Genomic DNA, 10,471 nt, shown 5'->3' on the forward strand with positions numbered 1-10,471 from the left:
AAGTGAACCTTTGATGCCTGAGGTGGACAAATTTAAGGGGTTTTGTTTGTTTTTTATGGTTTATCATTTGTTTTTCTTAAATACATAGATTATAAAATAAATGCATTATCACTTATTCGCCACTTTTGAAACCTAAACTGCCCAATTATAGAATGACTCAAAAGTATTATATGGGTTGGGCTCCAGCAGAAAGCACAGCTTTTTATCTCAGAGGCTACAGTAAGATGTGTTTAATATGTTTAATTAGAACTATGATTGGCGTGAGGATACGGTGGACGGGAACATTAAAGTAAAACAAAGTGCTTAAAATGTGTTTGTTTTTAGCACAGCGGCTAAGCAAAAGACATCAATTCAGGAAGTTTTATTCCCCTTATATTTTGAAAAGCAGCACCGGAAGTAAAGTGGTGTCTAGTGTGTACTTCACGGCGGTCGCGTCTGTCCGTGTGAGGTCCCGTGACAAATTTCATTGGAACTTTGTGCGGCCAGGAAACACTGATGTTTCCTGCTGCGCTCACTTGTCGGACGGCTGTGAGCAGTGAGAGAAAGCACACTTTCATTTGGAGGGTTTAGGGACTTTCGTCCCTGCCCGACCTGGATAAATGTTTGCTACCTTAGCAGCTTAACTGCCGTAGAGCGAAAAATCCCCGCTGGAACTGCGAAAATAAAGGAACACCGCGTCAAAATCCTGAAAGGTACGTGATGTTCACGTAACTCCTAACGACGTGTTGGCTAGCTGTAGCTGTAATATTTACTTCAAATGAGGAGAACTGGTGCCAGTGTAATGTTAAGTAATATAATGCTAGTTATAACATTAACCGTTTGTTGCTCAAATATGTCACTAAAGAAAGTTTAGCCGAGAGACGCTTAAAGTTACTAACTTGTGTTTGTGTTTGTGTTTGCTCATCTACTGTTTAGTACTCATCATGTCCTTATAGCTTAATACTGTATTGTTTATAGTTTGTGTTACATTTGCGGTCTTGTTAGAGTGTATGAAGCTTATCGTTTAGTGTCTGCCGGGGGTTTATTTGCGTGTGTGTGTTGAGCTCCTCCCTCCCCTGTCTCTTTTTTCTTTTCTCTCACGTCCTCGGCTCGAAAATGTTTTATTAAGAAATTATTTTCCCCTCAATACACGTAACATGTGCACAGATTTAAAAGTAGTACCGGTGTAAGTACACCTGTACTCTTTGTAAGCTTTTGCCGATACTTTTGGCAGAATGAAACAGAAATAGTAAACGAGGCCTTTTTCAATGCTGTCTTCAAGGGAACTGTCATCCACATAGCTCTACGTAGCTTTCAGACTTCAGAAGCTGTCACAATGAATGTTCACCTTGAATGTTTATCCAAGCTTGTGTGATATTAACACGCACCAAAAAACTCAAATTTACACTGACAGGAAGGTTGCTTCCCTTGGTGATCCCTCTTCATCACTCCGTTTCCTCTTATTATCCAAAGAGTATATTTAAACTCACATGTGGACTCTCATCTCATCTGTCCATTTGCTTTGACTGGAGGTCAACTTCACATTTCCTTCCCTGATGTTAATGTGTGGTTTTATGGGACAAATACTCACATTACAAAAGAGCCAGCTCAACATCTGTCATAACAGAGAAAGCTCCTTAAGGCTGCTGAGCGTGCTCTCTTTGAGTTCTTATTTTCTGCAGCTGATGAACCGGTCATTTCTTGTCAGTGCACACACTGATTCAGGTTTGCTGCGAAAAGGAAGTCAGTAGACACTGCGGCTGTCTCTAAGCTGTCTCGACTGTCAGGTTAGGGTAAGAATTTGGTCATGTGCTGATGCACTATGTTTGTGCTCCCCGCACTACTCAAGCTGCACTTCCTCTATCAGAGATTTGCCACTGTTGTGGCAACGCAGACTGGTCTGAGTAAAGGTTAGAAATTATCTTTCGTCCCCTCAAAACTTTGCCTTTTTTTTTGTTGATCAGCAGCTGCTTGCCTGACTGAGCTTTCGTGGTCTTCTAGTGTTGCTTATGCTTTACTGTACATAACCACAGATGTCCCTATGTTTGAACTGATCATTGAGAAGTTTTTTTTTTTTTATCCCATGTAGTAGGCTGTAATATTTTGGGTCTGTCATCACAAGTTAATTCATGTTGTGATGTGGGCATAAACTGTGGCGAGGACACATGTTTAACAATAGTCTCATTCCTTCTTATTCGCATTGTGATTCCCACTCTTTGTTTTCACTTCTTATTATTTAACTTGACAGTGCGTGCTGGTGGGTGTGGTGAGCTGCAGCATTCCATACTTAGGAGTAGCAGCCTGTGTCAGGCTCCAAATGTAGGTTTCACTGCACGGTTATATGTTGTTTCCCCCCATCAACAAAAAAAAATTCTGGAATGTTAAAAAGCGGGTCCTACCCTGTGAGCTTCACAAGCCATTTAAGCATGAAAAACACGCACAGATGTGAGGCAGCTCGGCGATGTGCACAGGCATTTTAGTGTGTGCCAGCCACAATGACGCAACCTTTTTTTTTTTCCATTACAGAATTGGTGTACACCGATTCTGTAATAAGATTCAGTCAATTAGATCAATACATATCCTAATTTATCACCAGAAAATATGTTTTCCTGCTTTTACCTGTTTTTATTTTTTTTAAATCTTAGGTGGCGGGTGTCACGAGAATTACACATTAAAAGGTCACCTTGGGCTGAGGCTGATGGGTTTTGATAGACTGAACAGTCTCAGCAAAATGAAAATATTTCCTAGTTACAGCTCTATTTTTAAACAAATGCTTTGCATATGTGGACAAGCAGTTGTATTAGAGGGAAAAGTTAGTACTGGTAATACTGGCTCTTTGTGTTCTTATAAATGTGAGTAAAAGTGAAACTAAAAAGAAAGTTTTACAGTGTCGTGACAGAACAGAAAGAACGCCTAGTGATGAAGAGGGCATGAAGGTCCCTCTGACTGCACTCATGCATTTTAAAGAGGGCCGCTCTTTTACCGTTTCCTCACCCCAACGTGAGCAGAATGAGATGCCCACTCAGGATACACTCAGGATCCGTACGCGGCAGGAGAAAGCTGTCACAGAGCAGGTTTTCTGTGTGTTTTGAGAAAGCAGCAGGGCTCGGAAAGATAAAACTACTAAACAAAACTAGGCTGACCTCACAAACCTCAGACAATGGTCAAGTCAGAGCAGCAGACAAAGAGCTTTGTTCTAAAACAACAGACGTTACATAACGGACAGAGAAGGATATGCCGCTCTCTGTGTGTTCAGTTAGATTACACAGTGTTGAGTATTTACAGTACACGTGATCGTTTCAGGTCCCCAGTTAAGCTGGAGACAGAAGACACTTCTGTTACAGTTTATTAGAATTTACTCATTAAGACTTATCAGTATTAACTTTGTCCCCCTTCACCTTAAATCAACTGAAAGCCTGACCTTTTGTTAATTCAACAGTCAGGGGAAGGAATTTATTGGATCCCAGCAATTTGCTTTATTTATTTCCTTCTAATGTTTTGCTTGCTGTGTAACTCTGGCTTCAAAAACCCCTGCAAGGTTTAAAAAAAATTATACATTTTTCTACTGAGCCAAACAAGGGAGAATGTCACAGACTCAGCATGTTTGAGAGCTAGTGTGTGAATCACTGTGGGCTTGTATGTGCTCAGTTGTTAGGGGAGACATGGAAGAGATTGCATGGATAGAGTCATCTGGAAGAAGATGGCACGATTAACAGCAAAATAATAGCTAGTATGTGCTGTATTGATATGTTTAAGTGTTATGTTATTAAAACTGAGGGAGGATGGGATATGCTCACAGTAAGGAGTGAGTTAACTGGTTGCCCAGGAGGAGGGAGCCCACCTGCTGCCATGTTGCAGCTCACTGACCCATCTGTTGTCCCTGTACTCTCACCACAATCTTCCCTTTTTAACTCTTTACCCCTCAAAAGCCTAGCAGGAGTAACCCTTGAAGCTCTTTTATGAAACTAATGGTTTCTGTCATATTTTAAGCCTGCTTAAAGAACAAAATGACTGGGTGTGCATCAGAGGCAAGTGAAGGTGGTCTCTGCCTAGGCAGCTACCCTTGGAAAAATCCAGAAACTTTATTTCTTAATAGTCAGATGATATATGATATATGATATAGTCATTTTTATGGGTGAAAGAGTTAAGAAAGCCGAAGGACTTGTAGACAGACTTTCAGCCAAGACTACATTTGAATAACGTCTTTTTAAAAACGATTACCTGTAATGTAACAGATAGTGACAAAAAAGAAGAAAAATACTTACACTCTTCAACGTTTTAACATACGGTGTACATAACCTAGTTTAAAAATAACTAGACCGGTGTTACATATTTTGTTCTGTTGTGTATTTAACATATCTTAATGATATGAATGTTTGATCCTTGGCAAAATAAAACTGAGCGTTTCTAACACATGGGATGATACCATTTCGAGAACTGAGTGCTTATAAAGTGCAAAGCAGTTACAACAAATACTGTGCCGATATAATCTGATTAATGAGCAAAGGCTGCCACCTCTGAAGTGTGCAGTGATGTAAGCCCTGCAAGCTGATATGTGTAGTGAGCAGAGCAAGACCAGTTTCACTTCCTGTATAACAGAGTAAGCTCTTCTCTTTCCTCTTTTGCAGTAGAGACCCAGAATGAGGATTGGCCAGTCGTATACTTGAAGCCTTTTCCTGGGGGACACATTACTGCACCTTTGAATGCTGACCGGCCCTAAGATGGAGGACCAACCCAGTTTTCCCAATGTCAGCATCCCTTGCCACAATGAGCAGAGGGACAAAAAAAAGCGTTACACAGTGCGTACATTGGTTCATTCATATTTTTTCTGCAGGAAATGTAATCCCAGAAATGGTCATTTAAATTAGGACTTGCTACTTTTCTTAATGTTTACATGAATTATGGTTGTCTGTTTTTTTTCAGGTTTACAAAGTGATTGTCAATGTTGGACAACAGGAATGGTTTGTCTTCAGGCGATATGCAGAGTTTGATAAACTCTTTAACACAGTAAGCAGTGGAACATCTTGATCTTCCATCAAATCTAATTTGGGGGGCAGATGTTGTGTTTTATGATATTAAGAATCATTCAGAATAATTACAAATATGTCAGAATAATCTTCTCCCTTCTAAAATAATTTTCTCTGTTGCGCTTTTAACACAGTTAAGGAAACAGTTTCCATCTATGAACTTGAAAATTCCAGCTAAAAGGATATTTGGGGACAACTTTGACCCGGGTAGGTGTTTGCATATGACTAAATAGGCCCTGCTTGATCTTTGTTGCGTGCAAGTGATTGATTGTAGGTTTGTTTTAAATAGAGTTCATCAAGCAAAGAAGAGCCGGGTTACATGAGTTCATCAAAAAACTCGTCTCACATCCTCAGCTTTGCAACCAGTAAGTGTAGCAGCTCCTACTGTTATTATACAACACTATATTATATATTGATGTCTGATGCTAACTTTATTAGGATGAGTTGTTCAGATTTTTTTAGCCGTGCTTTGTGCTTATTTAAATTAAAAGTTGTACTATGTTGGCTGTCACCTGCTGCTGTTAGAATGTTTTTATTTACCTGCTTGTCCTGTGTTAAACTTCACAGTCCAGATGTGAGGGCATTTTTACTAATGGAAAAAAGGGAACAAATATCAGATGCCTCTGAGGATGAAGATGAAAAGGTATGTAGCAGTTTTGGATGATGGTTTGCCTGTCCTGATGATAGCATCTTGTCTGATAACCCTTTTTATACATGCATAAATATATCTATATAAATATTTCAGACAGTTATTTTAGGCTGTTATGTTAATATGGCAGCTGTGGGTCTCACTGGCTTATCTAAATGATGTTTTTCTGCTCTACAACAGAACAACTCTACCTCCAGAAACATCAACCTGGGACCCTCTGCAAATCCACAGTATGTTTACTAGAACATAGCTGACAAGGCCTTGATGTTTTTATCAATTATTTCTATCTGAAATGCCTGTAAATTTAAAAATATTTTATCTTTCAGAGCCAAGCCCACAGACTTTGACTTTTTAAAAGTCATAGGAAAAGGGAGTTTTGGGAAGGTATGTAATTGGTGCAATACTGGAAAATATGTTCACTTTATCTTCATCCCAGATGTTAGACAGTGACAAGTTTTAATGTCATTACTGTTGAGGAAGCAACAGGTTTTAGTTCTGCATGTGTTGCCCTTTCCATGTAGGAAGTGAGAATCGGATAAGGAATTATTTCGGTTTTCAGTGTTGATGAAATTCTCAACGTGCTCTGGTTCTCTCCTGATGCAGGTTTTCCTCGCTAAACGAAAACACGATGGAAAGTTTTATGCCATCAAGATCTTACAAAAAAAGATCATTCTCAACAGGAAAGAGGTAAAACTTTGATCACCACTGAGTTTATCTGTATTTTGGCTTGGATATGTGTATGATAATGGTTCACATATATTGTTGTGCCAATCAGCAAAAACACATCATGGCAGAACGCAACGTTTTGCTGAAGAACGTGAAACATCCTTTCCTGGTTGGGCTTCATTATTCCTTCCAGACTAAAGACAAGTTGTACTTCGTGTTGGATTTCATCAATGGAGGAGAAGTGAGTTGTTTCACTTTTATTTGTAATAAAATCACACAGAATTGAGTCACACTGTCATGAACAGCTGAGAAATGAAGCAATAAAGAAACTTTTTTAAAAATCCCCCTTTACTGTTAACACACCTCCATGTGTGATATTTTTATTAGCGATTATAGCATTACTTAGAGTAAGGGTGGCTTTTGCATGTTACTGCTTCAAGTGTGATTGGCTTTTTTAGCTGCGCTGCGTGACAATCAGCATGCCATTAAAGCCGAATCTTACTCTGAACTAGATGAGCAAAACATGCCAAAAATGAAATATCAGTATTTATAAGTTCTCCATAACTTTTTTCTTTTCAGCTTTTCTTTCATCTTCAAAGAGAAAGGACGTTTCCGGAGCCCAGAGCAAAGTTCTACATTGCTGAAATGGCAAGTGCGCTGGGATACCTGCATTCTCTCACGATTGTTTACAGGTATGCTGCTGTTCAAGTGTCAGTCAAGCCAAATATGTAAAGCCAAGATACAGTCATGTGAAAAAGAAAGTTCAAGTGATTCTGTGAAGTCATGTGAAAAACTAATACTACTACTACTAGCAAATAGACCGTGCAGAGAAACTATGAGGAGAAAAACCCCGAAGAGCTACGTCTCAGACATCTCATGATTGAAATGCTATGGTGGGGTCATAAAAAAGCTGTGCATAAATGAATGCCTGCAAAGCTCACTGAACTGAAGCAATGCGGTAAAGAAGATGCAGTGTGAGAGGCTGATTACTTCAAGCTAATAAAGCTAAATGTGTTTCTTTAAGCTGTTATAGGATGAGATATACTTAGTTGTTTTTTGTTTTTTTTACAAGACTTTCTTCAAGTGTAGAGCTTATGAAATTAAATTGAAATTACATTTACTTCAAACATATGGGCGTTTAAATGCAACTGTGTTTGAAATTATTTTTTCAGAGACTTAAAGCCAGAAAATATCCTTCTTGACCACGAGGTAAGTGTTCAACGAAATATATCTCAATGCCACTTTTGGATATCATGTTAGGGTTATAACTGGTGGAGGAGTTATTACATAAAACACGTACAGGACACATTTCATTCTCCTGCTGTCATTTCCAGTTCCAGCTGGACAGAAAGCGTGTGATTGGATTAGGTCTTATTAATGATTTTCCTGCCTAGCCTCATTGAGAAAGTTAGGAAACGGTGAATGTGACTGACTGCTGCAGCCAACATTCCTAGTAAACAATAGTATCCTCAGTCCCGGGGGTTAATGAGCTGCTTGTGTAGCACATGTTATCTAAAAACATCCCTATGTCCTCCCTTATCTAGGGGCATATCGTACTCACAGACTTTGGATTGTGCAAGGAAGGCATTTCCCAGAAGGACACTACCACTACATTTTGTGGAACACCTGAGGTTTGTGTTCCAAGAAAGCCTTTTGTTTAACATGACAATCATTGAAAATGTGTGTGTGTGTGTGTGTGTGTGTTGTAATTTGTTAAACTACTGGAGAATAAAATACACTTTCATATGCAAAAGAACTGTAGCATTGATAACTGTGTTTTAAGCTAGAAGGAAAATGTGAGAGTTAATGTCATATTATTATGTGGGGTTTTTTCTTCTTCTTCTTCTTTTTAAATGAGCAGTACTTAGCTCCAGAGGTCTTGAAGAAGCTGCCGTATGATCGCACAGTAGACTGGTGGTGTCTGGGCTCAGTGCTGTATGAAATGCTCTTTGGTCTAGTGAGTTTTTACTTTGACATTTCCAAAAATAACTCTGATTTGTAAATCTGCTTTAGTGATAAATGTTGAAACATTTCAATGAGTTGCCACATTTTCCTACTCACTTATAAACCTCTACTCCCCCCCCCCCATATTCTAGCCACCTTTCTACAGCAGGGACACACACGAGATGTATGACAACATCCTCCACAAGCCGCTAACCAGGCGTCCCGGTGCCTCCAACACAGCCTGGTCTCTCCTCGACGGGCTGCTGGAGAAAGATGGCAAGCGCAGACTGGGATACAGGGAAGACTTTGTATGTCTCATTTATTAAATTGATTTTCACTACAGAATTTGTAACTTTTGAGCTCCCTCTAGTGGCCCATACCTTTAATGTATATGCGTGTCACTGTCTCTAACACTAATTAAAAATGAGTGTCATTCTTCTCTTCACGCTCTGTTAGCTGAAAAATCATGTTGAGGTTTATTTACTCTTGACTTTCAGATTGAGATCAGAAGACACAGCTTCTTCTCTTCCATCAACTGGGATGACCTTGAGCAGAAGAAGATCCCTCCCCCTTTTACACCACTTGTGGTAAATATTTTTTCCTGTAATCAAAACCACCTGGGTATTTTACACTTATTTTGACTCTTCACAAGACATAATTCTCTTGGCTTTGCAGTAGTATAGACTTACAGGACGTTCTGTACAGTACATTGTTTATATACTATTCTAATCACACTGAATGACTAAAAACATCTTTGTGGAAATGGAGTAGCTTTAATATTTGAGTTATCATGTTTATAGTATGAGTAGATCTAGTTCATAGTAATTCTTAAAGAACAAACAAGAATAAACTTGTAACAAGCGTGCACATACATGCAGTCCAACAAAATTAGATATGCAATCTAACAGAGTATTGACACAATGAAAAGGTCACATTTCGCTTAGGTAAGCTTTGTTGCAGGGGTATCTTGTTGTTTGTACAACTACAAGTCTTGATTTTTATTTTTTTTTGTAAACTGGCAACTCCATTTATAATTTTTTATGATTGCCGTGTCTTTTTGGAGCACAGTGTAAAATTGAAACAATGCTTTTCTGTTACGGGAGTAAGTCACCCTTAGGTGACCTACTCTGTGATGGTGTTTTGTATTTTTTAACATGAATGATAATGTGACCTCTGCACTTTTTTTTTTTTTTTTTTTTTTTTTTTTAAACAGAGCTCTGTCAGTGATATCTCAAACTTCGATCCTGAGTTCACAGAGGAGATGGTCCCCAACTCAGTGTGCTGGTCTCAAGAACAGTCGATTGTCAACGCTAGTGTTATGGAAGCCGATGACGCTTTTGTGGGCTTTTCTTACGCACCGCCTTCTGATGATTCTTTCCTATGAAACATTCCCATAGAAGCATTCAGTTGCCTTAACCATTCTAACTTTTTTTTTTTTTTACTAAAGGGAAGCAGTATAAATGGATTAACTTGTTATGTGAAGCCAAAGCACGCAGCTGAGAAGGAACTGCACTCAAAATAGATTTTGGTTGAAACAAGGTATTATTTTACCTGTATTTATAATAATAAAAAAAAGACAGATTCTATTTTTTAGATTTAGGGACCACTGTTCTTTATTAAAGTGATTTCTGTCAGTTTACAAAATAAGCCTTTATATTGCCTTAAAATTATCCCTTAAATAAAGTCAGTAAGCAGTTTTCTGACAAACTTGAACAGTTCACTGGATTTTAAGTGACTCAATTTGACTCTCAGACACAATTGTGTTTGTTTATGTAATTACTGTAAAAAAACAACAACTATTGTTTATATTCACATTCACATTAAGCTGGAAGTGGGGATTACTTGAGAAACCAGTAAATGCAGCATTTTGGTTTGTAGGTCACATTTGCAAAATGGAAAAGACTGTCTTCTGCTTCATAAGTTACCTTTCTATATGATTTTTTTATTGAACTGTATGTGTTTATTTTTTCTGTTATTTGCATTAACAGTTTTTTTAAATTCAGAAATTCCACAATGCTTTTCTTTGTCTGGCAATTAAGTAGTCCTGTATTCCTGCACAACAATAAAAGAAAATTTAAAAAAAAAAAAAAATCGGTTTGAAATGTTTGTGGATAAATTTAAGCCCAGCTCCCTTGTTTTAATAACATCTTCATTGAAGTATGCATAAAAGTGTGTATTTTAAATTTGCTATAAATTAATATTAAGC

At 38.3% G+C, this 10,471-nt stretch overlaps 1 protein-coding gene across 1 annotated transcript; it reads left to right on the plus strand.

The window, feature by feature from the left end:
• Positions 1 to 396: 396 nt before the first annotated feature.
• On the plus strand, positions 397 to 10,356 carry sgk3 (serum/glucocorticoid regulated kinase family member 3). Its single transcript, XM_085287239.1, has 17 exons — positions 397 to 692; positions 4,608 to 4,778; positions 4,903 to 4,986; positions 5,141 to 5,213; positions 5,296 to 5,371; positions 5,574 to 5,649; positions 5,836 to 5,885; positions 5,982 to 6,039; positions 6,259 to 6,342; positions 6,431 to 6,562; positions 6,901 to 7,013; positions 7,494 to 7,530; positions 7,866 to 7,952; positions 8,183 to 8,278; positions 8,418 to 8,573; positions 8,763 to 8,852; positions 9,479 to 10,356. Exons 2-17 carry the CDS (start codon positions 4,683 to 4,685, stop codon positions 9,647 to 9,649), a joined length of 1,479 nt encoding a protein of 492 aa, XP_085143365.1. The 5' UTR covers positions 397 to 692; positions 4,608 to 4,682; the 3' UTR covers positions 9,650 to 10,356.
• The last annotated feature ends 115 nt before the right edge of the window (positions 10,357 to 10,471 follow it).

Source organism: Mchenga conophoros, linkage group LG9, assembly GCF_057382185.1.
Source record: "Mchenga conophoros isolate Kocher_MC1m ecotype Shallow Benthic linkage group LG9, M_conophoros_male_GT1.1, whole genome shotgun sequence".
NCBI classification, from domain to species: Eukaryota; Metazoa; Chordata; class Actinopteri; order Cichliformes; family Cichlidae; genus Mchenga; species Mchenga conophoros.